Source organism: Lemur catta, chromosome 10, assembly GCF_020740605.2.
Source record: "Lemur catta isolate mLemCat1 chromosome 10, mLemCat1.pri, whole genome shotgun sequence".
Taxonomy (NCBI): domain Eukaryota; kingdom Metazoa; phylum Chordata; class Mammalia; order Primates; family Lemuridae; genus Lemur; species Lemur catta.
Window position 1 is genome coordinate 71,106,265 of NC_059137.1, and position 27,691 is coordinate 71,133,955.

The 27,691-nt window shown below is 40.0% G+C and overlaps 1 protein-coding gene across 3 annotated transcripts in view; it reads left to right on the forward strand.

The window, feature by feature from the left end:
- The window catches only part of PCSK5 (proprotein convertase subtilisin/kexin type 5), a 409,990-nt gene that overhangs the window by 57,751 nt on the left and 324,548 nt on the right, over nucleotides 1-27,691 (forward strand). For all 3 annotated transcript variants that reach the window (XM_045562588.1, XM_045562586.1, XM_045562587.1), the window contains exon 3: nucleotides 25,345-25,458. In XM_045562588.1, coding sequence (XP_045418544.1) covers nucleotides 25,345-25,458 — 114 coding nt within the window. The remainder of the gene's footprint in view (nucleotides 1-25,344; nucleotides 25,459-27,691) is intronic.

A 27,691-nucleotide genomic window follows, 5' to 3' on the forward strand; every position in this document is an offset into this window, starting at 1 on the left:
TAAAGTTTCCAGGTTATAACCAGTACACCATGTTGCCTCTAACTCTTTAGTCATTCATGCTGCCTGCTGCCTATTTGCAAACACATTTTATATCAAAAATAACAATCCTTAATAGCAATATGATCAAGTCTGTTTGAGTTGCACTGTTTGTTACCTCCTGGTTAACATATGTTTGAATTCTGGCCTTGGCATACTTTGTAATTCTCAGCATGAGCACATACCTGTCTTGGCTTTGTTAAACTCATCACTGTATTATCTCGTTTAATCCTTTTAATAACCTGTAGAGTGAATAGGTGTTATTACCCTCATTTTACAGATAAATTGAGAAGGTGCTGGGAGGTTAGGAAACCTGCCCGGGGCCACAGGGCAGGTAAACTAACTGAACTAGACAAGCCATCTTGACTGATCAGTTTCCAAAACCCATGCATGCCCTTGGTCACTTCCGAGAGAGAATCACCCATCATGGCAACCTTGGGGTAGATTTTCAACATTCCATCACACATTTGAAAATATATCAATATCGTTCAAAATTTTCTTTGAAATAATCCTAGATTCATGGACAAAAGTAGAGTGATTCAAAATTACGCTCTGTGAAATCTAAGCGATTTGTAGAAAGAGTTGCATATAATTTAAGATACAAACGAAATAGAAATATTGGAACACTAGCTAAAAGGCACGACTGCCTGCACCTCAGTTAGAAAGGAGGATAAAATGTCTTGGAACTTGGGCAAGATTACAAAATAGATCCAGTTTTTGCTTGGTGGTCTGTCTCTCATTGAAGTCTTCTTTCCTTGTTCTCATTATCTTCCTGTTCTCTTTCTTAGCACTTCTCAGACTGGCTCCCAAAGGCTTAATTCACAAGTTATGAAAGACCAATGCTAGCTTACAGTATTATTTCTCCCCAGAGGATTTGCAATTTGGCAGAAATCGAAGCTTAGAGGACAAAATATTAAGAATGACATTTTAGGCCTGGGGTGAGGAAATTCATAGGAGAATCATACCAAGCCCCTGGCATCCTACACAGAGGGCTTGGCTGCCTATGAACTCACCCCTAGTCCTGTTTCTCAGGTTATAAGGCAAATTTAAGAGTGCTGGTGTCGTGGGATTTGCTGTATTCCCATGCTTATCAAGAGGTGAGCTTCTGCACTAAGGGAAGCCCACCTTCTTGTTACTATGTCTTGTTATTAAACTGAATCTTGACTCAGTTCTGGCAGAAGGATTCGGGCCAAGTGATCAGTAAGATGGCTTCTGCTCTTGGCTCCTCAGGGTGACTATGTGGGTGGTCTCGCGTGCCTTAGTTTCTCCATCTGTTTTCGTGGAAAGGATCGTAACATTCTTGGAGATCACAGAACGGAATGTGCTGTATAAACACCAGGCACTGTTGTTACAATAAATAGCAAATTAGTGACTCTAGCTTAAATTTCCTACACTTGATGACTTGTGGGTGTACCAAAGAATCAGAAATTGTCACTAGGAAGAAAAAAAAAAATCCCTCCTCCTATTTTCTGACAAAAACAGAATTTTAGGATTTTGGCTACCATCTGTTGAGAAACACAATCCTGCCTCTCTGTGGAAGATGAAATGGTGACTACGGTAGAGTCTGGCTTTCTCCTAATTATGTCTGATAGCTGGCTTGTTAATATCTGCCTCAAGGGTTTTAACCTCTGACTAGCTTTTTTGTTTTCTAATCCGATTTTTACAAATCTCATTTTTTTAATTTAAAATATGCTGTGGGAATACACTGCAGTATTAATATTAACATTTCCTGTAAGGCAAGAAGAGAAAATGAGAATGCTTCAGTTTTAAAAGTCTGGCCACCTATTTATTAATAATAGGAACAATCCGGTAGGTACAGAGAGCAGTTGCTTTCTGGTGGTTGTATGGGATGCCTGTTTTCTTTTAGGTAGTTCTGTGTTGAGAGGTTCTGTTCTCATATAGTGTTCCACCAAGGATCCAAGAGTGGGCAAACAGAGCCTCCTTTCTTACCTGAGCGTGATGGCTTAGGACACAGAGGAAAGATCAGTGATTTTGAGCCAAGTCTCAGATCTCAGACTGGTTCCATGCTGTGTACGGTCATTCATTAGTAACAATATCTACCCTATGTATCTAACGCAGTTGTTGTGAAGCTCAAATGAGATTTAAAACCACTTTGTCAATGTGGAAAGATTATGCAAAGAGTAACACCTTAACAATTGCTAGATTTAAGGTCTAAATTGGGGCAAGCCTCTTTGGCTTTAAAGGACGCCTAGGTGAGAAGAACTCCTTGCAGCAGGCCTAGAATAAACTCAACCTTTAACCCAATCCAGGCTCCACAGTGTTTGGGACCTGACCTTGTAGCTTCTGTCCCCGTTGAAATGGAGTGGAGTTCAGGGCAGGAGAATGAAGGAAGTTTGTTAGGACATTTTACTCTGTATACTTGACAGTGATTTATCCGACCTGACTGTAAACAGCAGTTGGAAGAATTTCTGTTTTCTGAGTGCCTGTGGGTATGCATGGATGGTGCAGCTTGGAGGCAGCGTGGTTCAGAGAAAGAGTATGAGTTTTAGCCAAAACCTGTGTTCAGGACCCAGGCCACAACCCATGTAAGATCCATGAACTTGAAACTGTCTGGCCTCTGTTTCTTACGTCTTGCAGTGTTATTTGGGAGATTAGGCAAGATAGTATACACGGATTTTTATTTTCCATAGAGGACTCTGGAATCTCAATTTGGACTCAAAAGAACTAACTTTGTCATTGTCTTTCATTGGCAGTGAACTTTGGGCAAATGATTTAGCTCTAGGAACAAAACTTTCCCTCTATATAAAATGGAAAGGATAATAATAATAACTCAGAGTAGCATGAAGGTTACAGAAGTTTATGCCAAAGGCACATTGTAAACTTGAAAGCAGTATATTCATACATTCAATCAGCTCTACACATCTACTCTGGGTTCTAACAAGGAGTTGGTAATCGGGGTGGACAGATGTGGAACCTGACTATTCTGGCACGCTGTGCTGAGACTGCTGAAGGAAGTGTGCCCACAGCATGGAGAGAATATTGAGGAAAGAGTATACGTGATTGTTTGAAGCACTGGCAATATCTTTCCAAAGGGGGGAAGACCTGTGATCCTACCCTTTAGAAGTTTGCCAGTAGACAGGAAAGTTAAAGTGGCACAAGGACATTCTAAGAAAGAAGACTGATAAAGCTTCAGACGTGTGACAGAGAACGACGTTGTTTAGGCCACATTTCATTTTTGCTGGAGCTAATGTGTGTGTGTGGAGTGAGTGGGATGCAGAGGGACAGGCAGAGCGGGCGCTTGTTCCATGCTAACAGGTGTGGACTTCCTCTGGCATGGTGGGGTGTCATGGATATGTGACACTATAGAATATCACACCCCCTGTCTCCCCGTATCAGAGAAGGACTTGTACTAACACAGCTAACTCCTTGCTTAGTGCCCATGTCTAGCAGTAGTACGCATTTCAGCGTGGCTGGCTTCAGGCAGAATCTATGGCTGTGGCACAAACTCAGATATTTGACAGGTGACGTTTAAGGATCCTTATGGGAGAGAACTTCCATTGGTCTCATTTGCAGCAATAAACATTCAACTTAAAAGACCATTTCGTGGGCACTCACCTGTGCTGGGCACAGTGCTCTGCTAAGTGCAGGGCAAGAATAAGAATGAGTGAAGTGTGCTAAAGCCTCGCAGTAAGGACCATAGCTGCCCGTTGAGTGCGCTCTCTGGGTCAGTGGTGGTTCTGTTTAAATGTTCCAAAGCTCTCTGAGGGCGGCATTGTCATCTCTATTCTGTGTAGGGCAGAATAAGGAATTTTGCACACACAGCTAGTTTGTGGAGGACCCAGGATTCAGACTCGTGTGCCCAATGCCGCAGGCCCTGCTCACAGTCCTACCCTTGGTCCGTGATGGAGTCAGATGTGTAACTAACCGTGTGTAAGTTGAAGAACGGGAGAGCGAAGGGAGATTGAGGAAGTAACAGTAGACTTAGTGTCCTTTTCCAACTGTAAAATAAAAATAAAACAGACAAATCTTTCTTCTTCTACCTGCATTTCTTAAATCACAGGCCAGAAGAATCAATCAGAGCAATTGTCACATTCTTACAAGCTGGAGAACTGAAGGGGAAATGAGAGCCTGGGAAGGAATAGGATTAGTTTGAAACAACTGGAGGTCAGGGTAGCTCAACAGCGTAGACTTCCGAGGGAGTGAGAAACCCAGAACTCTGTGGGAGTTAATCCTTGAAAGGAAATTGGCGGGAGGAGGGGGGGAGCTACAAGAAAATAAAGGGAAACTATCAGAGTAAAAACTAATTTTAATATTCAAGGAAAACAGAGGAACGTGATCCTGGGAAAAAGGCATAAATAAGAATAAACAAAAAAGTAAAAGGAAATTTAAAATGCCAAAGACTGCAAATTAAGTCTTGTTGGTCTAAAGGCCAGTTTGCACTTTTTCTGTATCACAGGGTTGTGTTTATTTATTATTGCCTAAATTTATATTCATAGAAGAGAAGGCTAGAGATGAGCCGGGCTCTGGGCCCCGCCATGCTCTGCTCGTTAACATTCAACAGCTGTTTCCAGAGTGCTGCCAGAGCTCAGTTCCCGAGGGGCTCCCCCGCAAACTGTAATCTTCCGGAATTTTAAGAGTGAAAAGGGGTGCAGATGACACCAGGACAACAGGCTTGAACTACAGTTGTCCTGGTCAAGTGGGGACATCTGGTCGCTCTGTTCAGTGATGAAGAACGCTCTCTCCAGCAACCTGGTTGTCGACTGTCCTATAAGAGAAACTGAAATAACACACCCAATTAGAATGAAGAGTGGACAGTGGTAAACTGCCAGAGGACTGGCGTCAGGCAACACCTGCCTGGAAGATCGAAGGCTTCTTGCTAATGAAACAAAAGAGCTGTGTGGCTTAGTCTTGTCCCTGGTTCTACCAGTTACTGTTGCTACTGGCCTGAGTCCCTGTGGCCTAGCTGAGCCTGAAGGCCAGGCCCTATGGCCTCTGGTGCCTCTGTGTGGCCTTATCTCCCTGCGGCACAGGTCATGGGGCCGGGGTACCCCTCCTGAGAAATGACACAAGATTGCACTGACTTGCTACAAAGTGATTTAAGCTCCATGAAATTTAAGGCCTTTCGATTCATTGGTCTAAGCAACATTTTCCTTACACTTAATTGATTCAATAATTAATAGTTTAAAATTTATTCTATATTTTTAAGTCTACTCTATGTTATTTCCTCAGTCGCCTTCACTCTCATTTAGTCATTCCAATCTCACTCTTGAATACAGAAGCCACTAGCAACATGTGGCCACTCTGTGCCTGGCATGTGGCTAGCATATCTGAGGAAGCAGATTTTTATTAATAATTTTACTTAATTAGGCTTAGTAACTTTAAATTCAAGTTTTAACACTGACACTTGACTCAGTGATTAGAAAATGTTTAAGTATGTTTGGTACAATTTGGGTGTGTGAATCTACTATTTCCGCTGTCAAGTTTATGGAATCTAAATGTAGATCAAGTATTTCTAGTGAAAACTTGGCATCCAGACTGAGCTGTGCTGTTAGTGTAAAATACACACCTGATTTTGAAGACTTAATACCAAAAAAAAAAAAAAAGAACTATCTTTTTAACATATCTCATTAGTAATTTTTATATTGCTTACATGATGAAATGATAATATTTTGGACATAATGACTTAAATAAAGCATATTATTAATACTGAAAATCATCTCACCTGTTTCTTTTTGCTCCTTTAATGCAGCCACTAGCAAATGTAAAATGACACATGTGTCTTGCATTCTTTTTGTTGCACAGCACCAATTCAGGTATTGATTATCTGCAGTGCCCCTGTGCTGTGCTCACCATGAGCAGTAGGAATGGAGGCTGTGAGATCACTGCCTGGCAGAACATTTGGTTCTTGTTGGGGGGTTGGGAAATAAACAGATAAACGTAAATAGCCAGCCTGAGTTCAGATTATGGTAAGTACCAGGAAGCCATAGTGCAGGCTGATGCCCGAGTAATTGGAGGAGAGAGGTCACGTCTAGAGGGTGTGGTCTGGGAAGACCTCCCGGAGTTGAGCTGCCCCCTTGAAGGATGAGGGGGAGCCGGGAGGGAGCATGGACAATTTCTCAGAAGAGGAGGCCTTGAATCTGGGCCATGAAGGGTGGGTATGCTGGGCTTCCTTTAGCTCATTCAGAAAGACTTCAGCTCCTGGGTCAACAGGAGGATGTGGAGAAAGCGCTTGGCTTGAGACCAGGCCTGGCATCTCGGGAGGAGCAGAGCCAGCTGGGCCAGGGGCCAGGCAGTCAGCAGCGCATGGGGCGGGAGTCTGCTGGCAGATCCATCCTGGAGCCAGCGGGACGTGGAGGGCTAGGAATGTGACAGAGTGGCTCTTTCATCAGAATCAAAACACTCCAGGACTGGGTATTCACAGCAAAACGTACCGTAGGTTGTAAGTCACGGTGCCGGTGTGTGAGCCTGCCTCCGCTGTGCTGCCCAACCTTGAAAAAGGATACAGTGCGCTGGGATAGACACTCCTTGTCATCTGCTCGTGGAGGTCTCAGCAGAGATTTGGAAGTGGATCAAGAAGAGCATTTGTGATGGGCACACAAAATTTGGTGCATCTGTAGAGAGTGGCTGCATCAGTGGATGTCAGGGAGCTGGGAAGACATCACACCTGAGTGGCTGTCATAAATCAAAGTGGGACCACAAAAGTAATGAGTGGCAGTGAAGTCCTGATTGGGCCCCTCCACACACAGAACCGGTCCTTGCTGCTTCATAAGAAACTGTGTGGGTAACAGCCAATTGCATGGGTTTTGGAGTCAGATCTTGTCTGAATTCTGCTTTGCCATTTACTAGCTGTGGGAACATGGACAAAGAACTAAACCTTTCTGAGTCCCAGTTTCCTCATCCATAATGATGTAATTTATGTGATGCCAACCAAGCTCTGGGATTGTTAAGAGGATTAAAGTGCTTGATAAATTATAGCTATTGTTATTATTATTGGCATTGTTTTTGTTATTCCCGCTTTTCTTTCCCTTTTTTTATTACCATATAAAAGCAAAGCTACAAGATCAGATTGGGCCGTGGCTCACGGGTTAGCATTTAGGGATACTTTGTCTGACACAAGAGAAATGGCTCTACTAACATAGCACTCTGGGGAAAAATAACATAATCTTGGCCCTTATGGGCTGCAGACTTTGGCAAACCCATGAAAATCACAGCTTTCCTCTAAAATTATTCTCGTATTCTCAATTCTAACAATTTACAGTGAAAATTTTAGGAGGTTTTGTGTTTAAAATAAGAAACTTGGAAGAAAAAGAATTATAGAGGCATCTTCACCTGAATCATTTGTTGACAACGTCTGCCACATAGAACATCTTGACATTTAGTTCTCCTGTGGTTTGTAGCCAACTTAAAGAGGTGTAAACTTAATGCCAGGAGAGGGCTGAGGATAGTGTAAGAGAATTTGTTTGAGTTCATTTTTACTTTTGGTTAAAGAATAATTTAATTATTGCATATATAGCCGGGTGTGGTGGCTCACGCCTATAATCCCAGCACTTTGGGAGGCCAAGGCAGGAGGACTGCTTGAGGCCAGGAGTTTGAAACCAGCTTGAGCAAAAGCAAGACCTCTGTCTCCATAAAAAATAGAAAAATTAGCTGGGCTTGGTGGCCTGCACTGGCAGTCCCAGCTATTTGGGAGGCTGAGGCAGGAGGATCACTTGAGCCCGTGAGTTTGAGGCTGCATTGAGTTATGATGATGCCACTGCACTCCAGCCTGGGCAACAGAGCAAGACCTTACTTCAAAAAAAAAACCAAAAAAAACAAAAAAAAAGACTTGTATATAATGTAGTGGAAAAAGCACGTGCTTAGGAGTGAGTTCACATTCTAGCTCTGTACTTTCTTATGGATAGCCTTGGACATTTTGCTTAGCCTTTTTGAATCTTAGTTTCTTTATCAGGAAAATGGAAATAAAATCCAAACTGTTCTTTTGTTGAGAGGATTAGAGGTTATGTATGTGGAGTACCTGGGACCATTGTTGTGGTTCTTGATGAGCCAGTTTCATGACACTGGCTGCTACATTGTTCTCCTGTCTCAAGAGAGCATGTTTGGTTGTGTATATGGGTTTGAGATGGCACTTCCTACGATACCAGGAAAATCTAAATTCCATACTTGAGTAAGTCAGATCATAACTGGGTCAAAGTCCTTTCTTTCAAGTCAGGGTTCAAAGAATTCTTTATATATATATATATGTTATACTGTTTTTCCTGATTTTTTAAAACTCAAGACAGTAATTATTTACATTGCTTGACTAATGTGTTTAAGAACTATGAAAGTGTTCTAGAACCCTTTTCACGAAAACATCTCAATGTTCTCAAATATTCAAACACACCCTGAGATAAAAGCAATGAAATAAAACTTGTGTTTAGGACACTGTTGAAAAAAAAACATGCCAACAATGCGATGAGTTATGGGACAGCTAGCACAACCCCACCAAAGGCTGCCTGCCTGTAATAAGCCCAGAATCTGTGCTTTGCACCTGAAATGTTTGTCCTTGATACTTGATGGTTGCTAGGTGTGTGCGTGTTTATGTATGGCTGAGGGAATAAAGCCCACAAATGCCAATGCATGACTAATAGCAGTAGAATTTCAGTTTGATGAATTCCATTATTAATTCATGGTTCATTTCAACGTCATGTATTAATTAAGTGCTCACTGCATATCTACTGTATATGCGTAACAAGGCTATTCACTTGTATGCCCATACTCCAAATTGACAGTTTGTTGTTGCATTTGGGGAAGCCAAAAGTTTGTTTTATGTAGCACCGTCTGTCTTCTTGCCCATGTGGGGGTCATTAATCCATACTGGCTGAAAAATTGCCTCTAGAAGCCAAGCATCAAGTATTAGACTGAAAGGGTGGTGGAATAGTGGTCCAAAGGCAGGCCTAAGAGGGGATAGACCTTTCCTATCACGATAAATTGTAATGCCACTTGGATCCAAGTTCCTTATTTATAAAATGAAGGATTTGAACTAGAGGATCTCTAATACCAATAGGAGATGCCCTATTGGTATCCTATATACGTGTGTGTGTGTTTGTATATGTATGTATATAGAGAGATATTGATTATGAGGAATTGGCTCATTTGACTGTGGAAGCTGAGAAGTCTCAGCATCCACCCCGTGCAAGTTGGAGACCCAGGCAAACCACTGGAGTGTGTTCCAGCCCAAGGGCAGAAGACCAATGTGCCAGCTCTTGCAGGCCAGCAGGAAGGCGATGATTCTTCCCTTCCTCTGCTTTTTATTTTATTCAGGTCATCAGTGGATTGAATGATGCCCACCCACATTGAGGAGGGCAATCTATTTTACTGAGTCCACCGATTCAAATGCTAATGTCATCCGGAAACATCCTTACAGTTATACCCAAAGATAATATTTAATCTGGGCACCCTGTGGCCTAGTCAAGTTGACACATAAAATTAACTGTCATATATGCTTATTGGTGACTTTTTTGGTAAGGCTATTTCCGCCATTCTTAGGTTTATGAAGCAAAGACTAATGAATATAGGAAGCTAGCTATTTGCTTTTTCAGTCACAGATGCCAAAATAAGAGGGAATTCCTGAGAAGAACAATATCCTGAACTCCACAACTGCCACCTGAGGGCTACAGATTACTAGCAGTGATGTGGTTTGTTAACTAGGAACATAGATCAAACTAAGCAGCATGTGAGCTATGGAGGACACACTAGAGACAGATAGCAGAGAGTGGAGGAAAGGTACTGTAAGGCAGACAAGTATAGAAACAAGGGTCTGGTCCCTGCCCTCAGAGCGTGTTGCCCTGTGATGCATGTTGGCCTCTCTTGGTCCTAAGCCCGTATATCAGCCAGCACAGCTAGGAGTCACTCCGCGGTTAACACTGTGGGTACATCTCAGACCATGTTGAAGCAGCGACGGAAAGGGTACTCATTTCTTCATCCTGGAGCATGTCAGAAAAAGGAACAATCTCTCCAGAAGTCCTTACAGAAGTCACTGTCCACGGATTGTTCACGGGCAGGAACTGGCTGAAATGCCTGTGAAGAGACTTCCTACAGTGGTGAACGTGCAACAAAAACTCTGATAATATAATCACATTCTGAAAAGTGTACAGTAGCTCAAAAGTGAAAAATGACATCATGGTTGTCACCTGCAGTGTTTCTCTTCAATAATGATTTTTTTAAGATCTACTTAAAAATAGATTATTTGTTGGGTACATCGCCCAGAAAGAGAGCAGTTCACCACCCCAATCTCCTGGCAGTGTGCTCTCTTCTTGCTATAGAGGTAGACATCTTTTTAGTGGTTTTACAGATTTCAATACCATTTAATTAGTTGCAGTTGAACCTACCCATATTTTAACTCCCAGCATGTCTCCTTTACCTGTCATTAAACATATGTGACAATTTTGTAGCAAGAGTGGTGGTGGGACTGGAAAAGGCATTATTTTCTACCACCTCTTATGTGCCTTGAGCTTTGGCTCACAACAAAATGAGGAAACGAATAATTAGATAAGAGGTTTGATCACTTGGGCAGGGTCACATAGTATGTGTTGCGTCCTAGAAGTAAAACTTGAACCATTTAGGTTTGCCCATCTCATTTCTACCATAACATATATTGTAAAAACAATTCATCACTGTACATTTTATCTTTACCATAAAGGAAAACTATTTAATAGTTCTGCCTCTACATGGCTTTGTTCCTTTTGGCCTGGGTCACAGGTAGCCTTCGTAAATAGAGAGAACCTACAAGGGGAAGGAGGCAATCCACTTTTCTCTTGAGTATTATTGCAAATACAAGGTAACATGTTCTATCCAAAGCCCGGAAGAAGCTATGTATGATGTGCTTTAAATGTACAACGTTCACAAACAGTTCTTGAGGATTAGGGTTAGGTTCCCATTTTCTGCATTGTTGACCCATTTCACACAATACAGCCTAGTGCTAGAAGCATGCTAAAGCTTTCAAAAGGTTTCCTGATAGAATATTTTAGAGTAAGAAGTGGCCAAGGGAAATCCTGTCTTACTAAGACATGTCCTTTGGTATTATATTAACTCTTTTCCTGGGCTGTGGGCACCTCCAGGGCAGGGACCAGCCTTTTAATTAATTGCTAACAATTAACTAAATTGTCTTCCCTGATCCAGGAAGTCAGAGGCATGCTGCTGGGTTCACTGATACAACACCAGTGCCTGGCACCTGATTGGTGCTCAATAAATGAATGTTGAATCAAATTGATTTGAAAGCTTAGCAAGGAACAACTATATCAAACAAGTGTTCAGAGTTCAGTCTCAGGTGCTAGGCCAGCTGATGCAAGGCCTTGAATGCCAGTCTAAGTCTATCACAGACTCCTGTCGTATTGTTCATGCATTTACAGGTAAATTTATTTATTCAGCAAACACTATTGCATATCTGTTATCAGCCAGGTAATCTGCCAAATGCCAGGGACACAGATATGAAAAATATAGGCTCTTTTTTCAGGGGTATATGCTTCATGAAAAAGCCTGAGAAATAGTTTAAATGCTTTTAATAGTGGTTGTGGTACAGATAAGCTCTGAAAGCACCCTAGAAGGAAAGGCACCCTCACCAAGAAGGTGCTAGGATAAAAGAATTTACCTACTGAGGTCCTCTGGCAAGAGCTTGGGAGATAAAATACATGAAGGCAAACTTTATAGAAATCCAGCCAGGAGATTGTTAGGGATTTCAGTGGGCAAGATATGAGAAAATAAGGGTCTAAGGGTTATGGCTGTGGAAGTGCTCAAAAATGGTCAGATCTGATCCATTGCATGGAGACTTATCAGTCCTCCACAGTCAATGGTAGGGACCATTTGATAAGGTTTGTAGACTGTTTTTGTAATCTTCCTTACTGTAAACTTAATTGTTGATATTATCATAGACATCATTATGTACATTACCTACTTGCTTTTCTAAACATGACTTCGGTAAAGATATTTGTGTTCACTGGGATTGCTCTACAAGAAGGTCTGGAAGTCCACTTCAACGGGGAAACATCGTGGCCGGCCCCCAGTGGGATTCTGGCATCCACACAGCTTGGCTTGCTTGTAGTTGTCATCCTAAGACTACTGCTAATTACTCCAGAGGAAAAAATAGTTGGAAAATTTGTTAAAAACAATGAACAAACTTAACATAGCTGTACCTTTTTTTAATGATCTAGATGGCAATTATAGAAGTTAATGCACATTGTCCTAGTGCTAGACAAAAAGTAGGTCTAAAAGTTTCAGAGACTCAATAGAATTTTACTAACTACGGGGATCTCAGAACCTTTGCAACTGGCTTTTCTAGTTTGAAGCAGAACACATTCAAGAGATGGCCTACTTTGGAGAGTAGAAAAGGCGGAGGGGGGGGTGCAGAACATTCATTGGCCTTACTGGTTGACTTTGCCCCCTGGGTCTTGGAGGCACCTCTCCAGACCCCTGGGGTCAAATCACTGACCTGGCTCAGCCCCTGAAGCTTGTACCTGAGGAAACCGAAATCAGAAAAGTAACAGGGCTGCGTAGTACAAGTCTCCTGATTTCTAGTTATTTATAAAACTTCTAACTTCAGTATCATACTGGTCAATTGAGACTCAAAGCAAGCTTGCAGCTCTTGGGCTAATAAAAAAAGCAAACTCCTTGGTGGGCATAGCTTGGCACACCAACACATCACCATGGTTGCATGGTGGCTATTCCTGTGCCAGGCCTGTGCTAAGTATTTAATGGGAATCAGCTCATTTACTCTTTAGATTCAGTTATCTTGCCCATTTTACGTGCAGAAGTTAGCTTGCCTGAGGTCACCCTGCTTTCCACTGGGTGAGCAAGAACTTTCGAACACAGGTTCCTTGGACTTCAGAAACCCAGCTCTAAATCCATAACCATCATGCCTTCCTTTGCCTCATCTTATTAATTCAATCTGATTCAGAGCAGCTGGGTACCTAAGGATTTCAGTTAAGAGGTTTTTTTTTTTTTTCCTTTTTTTAAATTTGGGAAATTTTCAAGCTTTGAACTTTATATGCTCTTAAATTACAAGTCAGAAGGTGCCCTTGAGGGAAAAAGGATTTCTGTCATCACTGCCAAGACTGGGCCTAAGGTTTCTTTTGCCTGTTTCAGGTTTTTATTCTCCACTCATCAGACAATTCTCCTGTTATTTGCAGACTAAATAAGTCTCTTAACCCATTTAAGAATGCTTTCAGTGGAGTAACTGAGGAACTCCCCAAATTCCTTACATGGATGATAAGAGCTCCAATGTCATGCCTTTCTCTATCCTATTTTCTTTCCTCTTTCCTCACCTTTCACCCATAAAACTTGTAGTAAAGTGATCAGCTTTTAGTAATCTCCAGACATAGAAATGTTGTGAGGAAGACCCAAGGGAGAGGAAAAAGATGTGCTCCCTAAACCCCCCTCCATCAGCTGAGAGGATATTTCAGAAAGGAGCTACTGGAAAGAAACATGGGCATGGTTCTTGTTTCGGGTCCCTTACTATCGGGTGACCAGATTAAGTCACTTAACCCCACTGTGCCTCAGTCTCCTCACCAGTAAAAGGATGATTCCTTTATAGGACAGTTTGGTGGTGTTAAGGAAACAATAGGTAGAAAGATTTTATTTTGCCCAAACATGAGAAAAAAAATCAAATAGTTATATTTCTAAAATAACAACCAGTGATTACCCATTGGAAATCAGGGTACCCGAAAAACAACCACTACCACCTACATTATTCATTTATACCTTGGCTCTGTGACAAAAACTTCATTGGTCTGACATGAACCTAAATCCAGAGGCTCCTGATTGCAAATGACAGAGGATCGTTTTCTCACGCTTTACGGTGACTGAGAACGCTTGCTTTTCTGCTTTCCCAACACACAGGGGGCGCCGACCCTGGGCAAGGCCCAAGCATGGCTGCCGTGGGGGCTGGAGCAACTCAGAGACCCTGCCTTGACCTGCGGGATCCCCGGGAAATCTAGGCAGAATCCTGACTCTCGCTAGCCAGTAGTTTCAGCTTTCATCCTGTGCTTCCCCCTCACTCTGATTCTGAGCTGCTAAGTATTAATTATACTGAAAGAAGTCGTTAAAGAGTAATGGTTGGCAGGTGCTAGAATTTTTTTTTTTTTAAGGAGACGGGGGTGGGGGGGTAGGAGGGTGTCTCACTATGTTGCCCAGGCTGTCCTCGAACTCGTGGATTCAAGCGATCCTGCCGCCTCAGCCTCTCGAGTAGGTGGGACTACAGGCATGCACCACTGAGCTAGAATTTTAACTGCCCTTTCTCAGGTAGCCAAGGGCTGGTAGGGTTGTAGGCGAGGCCAGCGCTCACTACAATGCCTAGGGCCCAAATGTGCCAGGGAGGAACTCTGGGGATGGGCGAGGGGAGGGAGAGAGAGGACTGGGGACAGCCCCTCCCCCCATGCAGAAAACGCATCACATTTCCATGAACATTGACACAACAGACTCCAGGGTGAGCCATCCAAAACACACAGCATGAAAGAAGGAAGCTTGATGGGGGAGGTATGTTGCTTCTGGGTCTTCAAACTGAGAAAGCGTCAGGTTTGATGACAGTGATGAAAACGTGTTTTCTCTCTGCTTCTCAGATCCTCGGCTCCAGGGCTCCCATAATTGACTGTGGTGGGTATGGATTACGTGTTCAGGGAGAGGGAGGCCCAGGGAAGTGACTTGGCACTCCTGTCTGCGACGCACATGGAGACTGCCAGGAAGCTGGGAGCCGGGGCGCTGCTCGCCTTCCCGTAGGGCTGGCGGCAGCTCCAGCTGGTGCACTCATTCATCAGGCCGGCTTCCAGATTTTTATGTGCTATGACCTGCAAGTTTTGTCAACTACCACCTTGCTGGAAACCCCGACAGTGGTTTCTGAGCACTCAGATTGAGAAAACATTTGGTTTGCCTCAGGCAACTGGATTTGGGGGAGAAAATGCCAATCCCTTTCCTGGTAGCTCAGGGATTTTGGACAGTGTTTTTCCCTGAGGCTGAAAGGCACGCTTTCCCCCCCACCCTGACCAAAGTAGCTGTTTGCTAAATATTTCAGAGGGTGATGATGGTGTTTAAGAGCTGCCACAATTCCAGTGTTTTTGGTTGCAAAACACTCCTGCCCTCCCTGCCAAGTATAAGGGTAGAGTTCAGGAACAAGAGAAATATAACGAAAACCTAAGTCAGAGAGAGACCTTCCTCCAAGGCTGACCTTTCCCTTTCCCCATTTCTCTCTGCTGCTTGGGGGTCCCTCATGGGGGTCTTTGTCCAGACTGCTCCTCACAAATGACTTCATACTACTTATTTATGGGTTTTGAACTCATTTTAGAGTTTAAAATGTAGATTAACCTCAAGGGAACAGAGAACACTTGTGCAAACTTCATCCATTTCCCTAAAAGTTTGCATATTTATAACAGCAGGAAGAAAAGACTGATTTTTACCCAACCCAATTTGGTTCACAAAGCTAGAGCTTGCCAATGTAACCACTGGTAGTTCCTTGATTTCCAAGATTTTAAATTCCGACAATGAAGAGAATTAAAGATGCTGGAAAGATTAAAAAGCTGAAGCTACCAGAGTATTGAGAATGCCTCTCATTAAGGGGGAAGAAAAATGGATGAAATGAAAACTTCTGGTACCCAATTCTGAATTTACGTGCTCAAACCATGCTCCCCACTCCCACCTCAGTGTTCCCGCTGTGATCAAAATCATAGCAGTAGGGTCCATGGAAATTTAGAAACAAAAAGCCATTGCCATTTATATTTAAATAGGAGAAGATGACAATATGTGCAGTGGAGCTGAATTAGTCACAAGGGAAGAGTGTTTCTCTCCATGGGAATATAACTTTCATGATCATTGCTTATGAGCCATGGAATTAAGTGGTATGTTATATTGAAAAGCAAGATGCTGACATGCTTTTTGATATTTAGCAGATCACTCCCTGTCCTCTGCTTGCAGAAATAAGGAGAATGACTGCCCTTTCCTTTGCCAGCATTTGCCTCTTTTTATAATAATCTCAGCTGAATTGAGCAATTTCTCTACTCTGTACAAAATAATGCTCCTCTTTCTCTATTCACTTGATATACAACTTGAGGGCATCCAATTTTTGCAAATACAGATCTGGGAATATCTTGAATGATTTATGCACAGACTTGCGGGATTGGTCAAAGAACAAAAAATCCATTAAGTGATTAACTTTTTGTTTTAAGGTACAATCGTCATTCTTGCAGATATCTAGAACTTCAACTATACTAAGAGCAGCGTGAAATGTAACATATTTACTTTAAATGTTGAATGGATTTTTATTAATTACATTGCCTTGGCTTTCAAATTGCTTAGAGGGTGATTATTCAAAAAACAAATAAATGTAGAATGAAGTCATGTCTCTGTGTTTTTAATGTAGTGATAATCTTGATCCTAGAGTGAAGCTGGAGGGAATTATGTGTTGTCCCAATTCGACCCCTGCATTAAGATTGCATTTAATCAAACGTGTGACTTTAACCCCAGGTGGCATTCAGACAGTAGAATTAGTTTTAGGTACTTCAGAATTTCATTTCCTTTTAACACTTGGGCAATCAAAACTGTTTTCAAATTTCCTCTCATTGCTTAAATTAATTGGCCTAAGATTTAAAATGCTAGAACCTGAAACACAAGTTAGAAAATAGAAGATTCTTTGGATGTAATCTTGCCATTCAACAGATCAAGTTTACATCACAGGCTTTTTTTTAAATATCTCAAACCTATTCCATGTGCTGGGTGTATCTTTTTTGGTCTTCCCTCCCTCTTTTCTTTTCTTTTCCTTTCTTTTTTCTTTTCTTTTCTCTTCTCTTCTTTTCCTTTTCTTTTCTTAGAAATTAAATTCTTTTTACCTGCAGGAAGGCATCTTGTCATGACTACAAATAGAGGAGCTATTCTTTTTTTTCCCCAGAGGAAAAATTAAACTTGTTCCAAAGAACAAATTTACTTGAGACAAATATAAAATAAATGTCTTGCCTTCAAGGGGTTTTAAGAAAGTTTTGGGAGTGACAACATCAATGGGAAAATGTGCCTGAAGTCTTTTGAGATTATCTTTCCTAGAAAGATAAAGTAAAGCAGAACAAATTATTGTCCTCATAAGTTGTGGAAAATCTATTGCTTTTGGGTTATTACTAGTAGCCAGATGGACAAAGTCTTAAATTGAAATGTTTAAAATATTGAATATTTTGTTAGATATTTATGTCATATTATAATTAAATAATTATATATTAAGTATTACCATTTAATATTAATATTATAAATATGTAATATTATAAACAATATAGTATTATAATATATTAAATATAAATATTTAAATATAAATACTATTTAATATTAAATATTATAGATGGTATCATTAAATATAACTGTATAATTATAAATATTAAAATTCAAATGTTTGAAATATTTAATATTTAAAAGAAATATCTCCTTTTTTTTAAAAATTATCAGTTGAAACCTTTTTCCACTTAGCTATAAGAGTTGGTTTCTAGTCATTTCCTTGCTTTTTATATTTTCCCCTCCATACTGCTTTTAAATTCATACTTCTTTTGCTATGTGTTTTGATTATGGACTAGTCATTAACCATTAAAATGCTGAAGATGCCTTTTATTAGTCTGGGAGAATGCATCGCTTAGCACCGTAGAATTCACTGACTTTATTCAACTCTAAGCCCCTACAGTTTATAAATCAACTGCTCGTATCCACAATAATATTCCAGGTTCTTAACCTGTGTTGTCAACCACTTTTGTGTTTATCCATTTTAATTGTAGACACTGTCTTTTTTTGCATCTGAGACTACATTGGTTAGGTGGAGGACATGGCTCCATCTCAAGAGATAAAAATCTGTACAGGAGTGGGTGGATTTCAAGTGAGTGTCAACAGAAGGGGCGAATGATACATTAGAAACAGAATTATATAGAGAAAGAACATACCCTTCATTAATATTGTTCAGTGCTGTTCATTGCTAGTAATGTAATCATACTTGTGCTACCATTCATTGATCTGTTTCTGAAATACAAATATTTTATTATAACTTGGTAGGATTAAATATAGGTTTCTGGCTTCTTTTTTTCACCCCCTCCTATTTAAAATTTCCTGCTATTTTTCCTTTAATAAATAAAAAATTTAGACATGCCTACCAAGAAATGTATTAATACAATATAAAAGTATCCATCTGTCTACACCTATTTATTGAGGGCCTATTGCTAAGCATTGCCTTTGGTACTAGGGCTACGAAAACCTAGTTCCCTCCCAAAGCCAGTGGCAGAAACATACAGTTAACACACAGGAGCCTGCATTTGTGTAGCACGTTATAATTTGACCCCTTTAAAATGCACGTAATGCCATTTTACAAATGAGAATATAGAATGCCAAGAATTTGTGTGATTTGCCCAAAAGGGCCAGACTAGTGATCGGTAGTACTCTACCAAGAACTTTGGTAGAGTGATTTTCCATTTTGTTCATCTGTACTGCCTGTTTGTGGCATGGTCTAGCTCAGCCCCACCCCTCTGGGAACAGAGGACATGGTGCTGCTAGGGCATGGTGCTGCTATGGCATGTTTAAAGAGCACAGACAGGATATTTTTAGCTCCAGCTCCAGAAATAACCATTGTGCTTTTATAAAACCTAATTTAATGTTAAATTGTTTTGCAAGATTTATCTAACAACGGGTATTATTTCCCTTTTTCACGGAGTTGCAAGAGGTGGTTATGTCTGAGATCAAAGGATTAAGTAACTATATGTCTTCTGATTCCTAGTGCAGTGTTCTACATCTGCTGCTAAACTAAGTTACGTTTTATGCCTTATGTTTGAATGTTTTCATACTTGGGACCCGTTCTATCCTAGAGATCATTTTATAATTTCTCTGCTGTTTAGATGACAGCATTGTTTGAATCTGTGATTTTTATTGCATAACTGAAAGGACAGAAAGTACATCAAAGCTCTCTTAATAAACCAGTTCATACTGGCTAGCATCACCAGGGTACCACCCTGAGATCTGGACAAGAGGGGCCCTTGCCTAGGGACTCATGCTTCAGAGGACCTTGCTTGATTTTAGCCGAGTTTGTCCTCATACTGAGAAATTTGGAGGAGTTGTACCCCTTATAGATCATATTCTATGTACTAAGGAGCCCAGAATTGGTTGACCAGAGGGCTGGGGACCTGCTTCCATGACGTGTGTGAGCCTCTTTCTTTGTCTCTCCACTGGAGGGCGAAATGCAATACTTGTAGGCCTGAGGGATGGCCACAGGCATCTGTAGCCCATAGATGAAAATACACAGATACACAGTCATTACAGGGTTTTTTGCATTAGCTACTCACATTGCCTGTAATACCTTCTTTGAGACAATTCCATATTCAAATATCCCATCTTTCAAAGAGGCCTAGCTGGACCACCTTACCTAAAATAAAATACCCTCTTCCTCCGTAATCATTCTCTACCTCTTTACGTTATTCACTTTTTGCATAATTTAACACTAGGAAAGTCTATTATATAATCTTTTATTTATTTACACGTTTGCTGTCGGACTCCTGCCAGCATGGAAACTGCCTGAGGGCAGGAAGTTGGCAGTTTGGGTCGCTACTGTTCTGTAACAGGCAGACAGACAGTGCCTGCCACATCGGAGCTGCCCAGTAAATATTTTTAGAGTGAACAAAGATAAATGAAAGGACCTAGCGGGTAGGGAACACATTTTATTTTATCAGAAGTGGGGAGAAAAAAACAGGCTACAAATTAGGAAATTAAATTTTTATAAGTGTGTACATCATAGTGGAATAGTTTAAGGGGGGGAAATATGACATTAATTCTCTAAAGGTGAGTAATGTAGTTAGAATGGTAATGCTAATAGTTCTATTAAACAAAATATGGCAAGATTAGATTGGTAACACGTTTCTAAAACTTGGGCTTTCTTAGAGAAAGCCAGCTAAGTACAAAATTTTATGACAGGGTCCAGTTTTCCAGTTTGGCCTGTATTGCCTTCTATAACACTATTCCAAATGTACAGGCAGTGTTTATTTCACAACTTCCTTCTAAACGACCCTTCAAAAATTATATGATTCCTCGTATTCCTGACCAGATGTATTCTTTGATAGAAGCCTCTGATGTTTGCAGTCATTAAACAAGATTCAAAATGCCTATTTCAAGCAAATAAGTAAAAATTCTCCATCAAATAAAAAGTAATGCTGTATTGTGTCCACAGGTAGCTATCTGAAATAAACAGAATTTAAGCAATTATGGTTATCTTTTTTCTTAAAAAAGGTGACAGAATAACAATATTTAATTACTCATTAGTTACAAGTTACTAGACGGAACACATTTTAAAGAATAGAATACCCTTCTCATTTAATGCTTTTACTAGATTCTCTGATTTTTTTTTTCAAGGGTTAACTCTGATTTTTTGACCAGCATTTTAGAAAATTTCTGGCATATGTTACCTTTAGATTTTAGGGCTGGGGAGCAGCATGTCAGTACTAAAATGTTTCAGTCCTTCTCTTCTATAGCAAAAAAGTGTACGTCCACTATGCACTTAACTCATATTTTTTTTTTAAATCAAGGCCACTCTATTTATTTTTTTTCAAAGTCAGAGAAGAAAACAGAGAGGGGTAATATTTTCATGTTCTTTTCCTCAATTTTGTCAAAAAAAGAAAATATGATACAAAATAAGATACAAAAAAATATAAAATATAGAATCTTACCCATTTTGTTTCCTGGCAACTGCTTCATTCAAATCATGAAGTGAGTAATCTAATTACTGCACTCCTTTCCAAATATTAATCTTGCATCTTCACAGAATCACTTAAGATCACTTATCACCTAAACATCCACCTTACCTCTCTATTGTTTTTGACAAACTTTTTATTCCCAGTCATGCCAGAGAATTGGACTATGGGGAAAAAATGCAAAGCTGGAAGAAAGAGACTACAGGGCATACTTAGTCAACCATCAGGGAAAAAGAGGCCCACAAAGATTTTTGCAAGATCACATAGGTGACTGGTAACAAAGCTAAGATAATAAACAAGCTCTCCCAGTTCCAGCCACTTCTTTTTGTTACCTCACCCAAATTTCTCAATGTTTAAGTCATGTTAGAACATAATATAAAAAAATTTAATTGTATAGGTAACATATTCCTATGGTTCAGAAGTAACAAGGCATAAAAGGACATGCAAAGGTTTTCCTCCTGTCCCAATATCCCAGTCACCCTGATTTCCCCCCAGAAAGCAACCAGTGTTATCAGGTTTGTGTGTGTGTGATCACTTCAGAGAAATGCAAAAATTGTAGTCTCCTCTATAAACTGTATCTTAGTTTTTCTTTTCATTTTAAGCTATATCATGTAGATGATTCTTTGTCAGTGCCTAAAATCCAATTCATTCTCTTTTATGGTTACATTGTACTGTATTCCATTGTACTCAGATGCCATTTTTTATTCAATTAATCCCAATTGATATATATTTACAGCGTTTACAATTTTTAGTTCTTATTAGCAGTACTTTAGTAAATAACCTTGTGTATTCACGTGTAAATAAATATGTAGGGTAAACTCCTAAAAGTAGAATTACATCTTTTGTCATTTTTTGAAGGTATTGTCCAATTATCCTCCACAGAGTTGGACACATTTACATTCTCTTCGCCATTATGTGAGGATGACTGTTTTCTCATGCCCTTACTAACAGTGTGTTATCAACCTTTAGACTGTTTATATCTGAAAGGCAAAAAATGGTATCTCAGTTTAGTTTTAATTTGCTTTTATCTTACTATGCATCAGGCTAGGTATATTTTTACATGTTTAAGAAACTCAATTTACCTTTCCAAGAAGTTTTTGTGGACCTAATCTTTCCCCATTTTCCTATTGTTCTTTTATTGATTGTAGAAACTCTTTATATATTAGGTAGATAGACTTTTGTTCATGGTTGGAACTGTAAACTTTTCCCAGTTTGTCTGTTACCTTGCTTTGGATATTCCTTTTGCTGTCTCAAAGTTACATTATTTTTTATGTAGTTAAATTTATCAGTTTTCTAAATCATCTTTTCATTTGTATTATACTTAGATAGGCATCTTCTACTCTAAGATTATTTTCAAAAGTCTTTCTTATTTCTTATGGTACTTTTGTGGTTTTCTTTGTTTACTTTTACATTTAAGTATTTGATTCATTTGAAATTGATCCTGTTGTAAGATGTGAGAGTGGCTTCAGCTTTATTTTTTTTTTCCCATTTGGTTGTTGTTCCAGCACCATTTATGAAGTAATTTGTTTTTCCTTATGAATTTAGGATAACATCATTATCATACACTGTATTCTTACATGTTTCAGGTCAGTGTCTTGACTTTCTATTCTGTTCCATTGATCTATCTGTAGATATGTGCTAACAGTATAGGTTTTAACCATTCGTATTAATATTTCTTAATATCTAAAGGGCTGATTCCCTCTCATTGCAAGGTACATTTTAAAAGTAACACTATAATTTGTTTCCCATTTATATTTATGTAATAACTTATATGATATATATTCACATGATAACATCCTTTTTTTTTCTCCTATTGCCTTCCCCATATATAGTATCAAAAGCTGGTAAATTCCAAAATAGTGAGATAAAGTTCAGGTGAGATTATGAGGGCAGACTTCCCACAATTATCAGCTGATGTGTTTTGGATCTGATGCAAAAGGACATTTTTAGATGAAGTTTCTTAAGAAGCAGATGCACATTGTTCACCTGGACTATGGTCCTAGGGATGAGAGTGCCATGAGTAGAGGGAGGGAATATCCTTAAAATCATGTAGCATGTGCGTGTTGAAATTAATGGAGAATAGACTGATGGTTTCAAAGGTCTTGTAGTTTTTACAGGTTAACTGTAGTTCCTTAATGTATGGGAAATATTAGTAGAACTTTCAGAAGTTAAATCAATGAGGGAATGCACACAATTATTCTTTTCTCCTGGGCTGACCGTAGCTTTATGAAAATTAATTTTTAAGTATCTTTTCTTTGCATTGGGCTTCTTGGCAAGAAATAAAATCTGTACAGTACATTACCTCCGACTTCTTCTCTGAAGAGCTCAAGGATAGACATATGGATAATAGTTTAAAAATATAAAAATGGTCTTTCCAGTCATAGAAACCTTCCGATCCAAGAGGTGCTTTTCCCGCTTTCTAAAAAATATAGGGCTATATACTTACACCCATAAAGCACCAAGGCAAAATACATGGTATTTGACACTAAAAAAAAACCCACTGACCTTTTCTTGAGTGTTGCAGCCCTGTGATCAGAGTGACTTGCAGTCAAATCTAGATGCCAACTTGCTGCACCACCTTCTAGCCACCAAGTCCTGTAATTAAGCATTTTTGTTTGGTAAAATTACAGAAGAGGTGCTGTTCGGTAAGATATGTTGTTCTATTTTAGTACCTATAGTTCCTCTAGGAAACTGGCTGTCACTTGGTTTTCTCACATACTTAACCCATTTGTCTATTTGAATGTGTGCATAGGAAGAAGTACATTCTTACAGTGTCATTGTAGAAATGATTATCCACTCCCACCCACCCCAATATAGACTGTCCTGATCTCTAGAAGTCGCTTTATTGCGTCCACACTGGGGGAGATTTGACACTTTCTGATTTGTGCACCCATATAAGTTGGCAGTTTGGAATTCATGAAGCCTCTGTTAGGAAAGGCCGCTGCCAATATAGGATTAGTTTTGAAAAGAGTTCTGTCTAAACAGATCTGCAGCCTTCTTTTACCAAGTGTGCAAACTTGAACTAGTTCAACCTTATTGGGATAAGACCTATAGATAGTCATATCAGATAAGGATTGTACGTATAAGTTTTGTAGTCAAAATCATCGCAAATGGTCTAAGTAATTGTCAATTAAATGTGATAGGGCCTGTGTCAGATGTCATTCATGGAGATCATTGTAGTTTTACGAAGTGGAGACTTATAAAATACTTGCTAAATTTCCCTGGTAAAATGTTAAGTCTTCTAAAGATAAAGACAAATCTTAGTCATCTTTATATTCTCGGCACAGTGCCTGGCACTTAATGCTTGTTGAATGAATAAGTGAGTGAATGAAACTTATTCTTGAGTGTTTGAAATGAAGAGGTTAAAATGTTCCCTGAAAATAAAAACTGTACACATGTGCCCATACTCGCTGCGCCACTCTGATTGAGGGGGCTACTTTAGGAGCCCTTCTCCAGTAATCTTTTAATTGAGTAGGCAAGAGAAATTTTAACGTCTTTACAGAATGGGTGGGTATGGAATTACAGCAGTGAACTATGAAGTCTCCCTCCTCAACTCATTTTTTAATTCCTCTGTGGAGAGTAGAGATAAATGGTAGAACAAAACATTTCAGAGCATTGTGACGAAATTAGCTGTCACCAGAAGAATCAGACAAAGAAGCATTTAGGAACAAATTGAAGAATGCCACCAGGGTTGATACTGCATTTGAGACACTCCATTAAAACTAGAACATGCTTATTTTTGTATTGCCATAATGATACCCTTTTAAAAGAAAATGTTGCCATACATACGCATCCTATTAGGTTACTGATCCTGTATTAAACTCAGGGTTTCTGGTTATTTTGTTTAAACAAAGGTTATGACTAAATATTAAGACTCGAATGTAGCGAGTGTGTTTCAATTTTAGAGCTGGTGAGGAGCCTGTGGCTGAGGAAATTGAGTGGCTTCTCCAGTTTTGTGCCATGAATAGGACTAGGGCTTTGGCTTTTCTCATTCTCCAAATAATGCTTTTCTATCACACTGTGTTGAAGAAATTTTTTTAAATTTGTGATCCTGGAGCATTTGATCCCAGAACATTTAAAAAATTTAATGCATTATATAAGTCAGGGATTGTAAACTGTGGTCCATGGGTCAAATCCAGCCTGTTTTTGTACATAAAGTTCTACTAGAGCACAGTCACACCCATTCATATTATCTATGGTGCTTGCACTGATAGAATGAGGAATTGCATTAGAGACCAGATGACCTGCAAAGCCTAAAATATTTATTATCTGGACCTTTATAGAAAAAATTTATAAACCCTTAGTATAAGGTGAGAATGAAAAATTACCTTAAAGATTAACTATCAATATGTAACAAATTGTGAATAAAATATGCTTTCTGAAAAAGCCAAAAAGTTAGCTGGTTGTTGAGAGATATAAATGATCTGTCTATAAAAAAACTAAAACAGCTGCTTGCATTAAAAATTAAAAACAAAAAACTGGGTTTCTAGGGAATCTCTGAGCTCCTGGACTCAGATTTTAGTTGCCACAATGAAGCCTGTGACTTACATAGCATTGACTCAAGATGGGAAATGCTTGTTTATGTTGTGCTAACCCTGATAGAACTTGACCACTCACCAAATGTCTTCTTTCTTGGCAGGTGGAGTGGATCCAACAGCAAGTGGTGAAAAAACGGACAAAGAGGGATTATGACCTCAGTCGTGCTCAGTCTACCTACTTCAATGATCCCAAGTGGCCAAGCATGTGGTATATGGTAAGTTCGCTAAGGAAGCCTGGCCCGGGGCCATGCCATCCAGTTTTGCATTGTATGGGGAACATTTGTTGGACTGAGAGGATGCAGAAATAATGACCAGGGACTTTTTCCTGTTTGGGAACCCACCATTTGAAATTAGTTAATGGTCTGTGATGCTTTCTGGATCTTTTTGAACTTAGATCTTTGGTTCTAATAAGGAGAAAGAAAAGGGAGCTCTGATTCACAGAAATCCTGTTTGAGAGTTTACTTTGTGCAGTAGCTTGCTAAGTTTGGACCAGAGAATAGAAAAATATGCAAAGATGCAGACACCCTTAGACCTATCAATAATCATGTTTACCTCTGATACACATTTACTCCACCCTGAAACCAGTCTAGTTAATGGATATTGGTTCTTGGAAATCATTGCAATGATTGCCGGTTGGTGACAGATTTATGCCATCTAATGTGTGCTCTCTCACTTCAGGTAATAGTTTTTAAAAGTAGACCAGGGAAAAAATAGTAGAAAAGTGTGTGACTTGGTAGTTCAGTGGTTCAATCCAAAGATTTTTCAGTGAGAAAAACTTACTTAACATGTTGGGAAGAGTAATCCACCAGTTCAGCTGACATTGCCTCTTTTGAAAATGTACATCTCTAGCCTTAGGGTTTTTAGGTTCATGATCACTGAGAAATGAATTAGAACATGTTAGTCATGAAATCCACAAGTCACCATTTGCTCTACAATGTGTAAAACGCCCTTTACTTATCTCTTTCTCGAAAATGTTTATTGCTGAACATTGCCAGCATATTTTCCACTATACTACTTTATTTTTTGTAAACCCTGTTCCTGCTTCTCTACATAATGTCTCCAAACTGAAGAAAGGACAGGAATCCATGGCATTCCCGGTGCCTGTCTCACATTCCTTCTGCCTGGAGCACTCTCTCTGCTCTTCCCCACCTCCTCGGGTCAGGATCCTCCCATCCCTCACTGCTCCAGGGGCCTCCTCTGCATCCTCGTTTGCTGTCCTGTACCCTCCTCCTGGTCTCCTGGCCCTCTGTCCCTGCTGAGGGCCAGCTCCATGTCCTGATCCCTCTCTGTATACCCCCCTGAGAACCCAACCCCGCACCTTGAATTGCTGGGAATCTGTGCTGCTTTGGAGATCCGTGAATGTGGCTGGTGTTTCTCTCAACTTCCTTTTGCTTAGTCATACCCAGAAGTGGAAGGTTATGGAAATATTTTAGAGCCCAAGCAGAACTTTACACAGAAAGCTTTCTTGTGTTTAAGGGGGAAAAAAAAACGGGGAGCCATAAAGCTAAGTTCAAGGGGAGAGTGGGAATCTAAACATCTTTTAGGTAGGAGTCGCATGAGGGGACACTAAAACACCTGATGGCTTATTAGCCCTAAGACCAAAAAGAGTGAACCACAAGGGAAGGTGCTAGAGTAAGTGTTGGCGGGAACTAAGGAGCTTTGTCTGCATTGACAGAATGACAAGAATGTTTTGGGACTGAGAGATCAGATGGAAGCAAACTGCCTCTACACTGCTGTTTATGTAAGACCAGGGTGAGGCAGACCCTTGCCGTCTATTTCTTCTTGTAGGGAAGAGCCAAATCATTGTCCGTGTGTGTCCCACTAGACGATGGAAGTACATGGCAGCTCTTCCTGATCCTCTCATCACGCCAGCAGGGCAGGCTGGACTCTCGTAGGAACCACGGCCAAGTCTTTAGCCACATGGCTGGCCTGGTGACCGCAGGTTTCAGTGCCTGCATAGGGAGATCGCGTCACTTTGAAGAACCACTGCTACTTAATATTTCATTGGAACTTCTTTTTCTGACATGAGGAAAGGTTGAGAGAAGAGCTTTTGTTTGGCCATTTAAAATGTTGGATGTTTTTCAGCACATATTTGATAATAATAATCTAATTAGGTAACATTTATTGAACACTTATGATGTGCCAGGCAATGTGTTAAGTACTCTCTGAGTATTTTTCCAATGCAGTGTGAACAAACACATGTGTTAATATTGGCCCTGTTATAAGAGCAAGGACTCTGTGGGTCATGAAATTTAGGTAGCTTGTCTAAGATCACCAGGCCTGAAAGTGGAAGACATGCCAGAGCGGACACGTTGAAGCAATGTCCACAGGATTAGCACAACATGCTGTCTTTACCTTTCTACTATTGACAAGCATTGTGAAGGAGCTTCTAATCTGTTCATAGAGAAATGACTAAAATACAAGGCAGAACGGTGGGTGCTGTGTAGG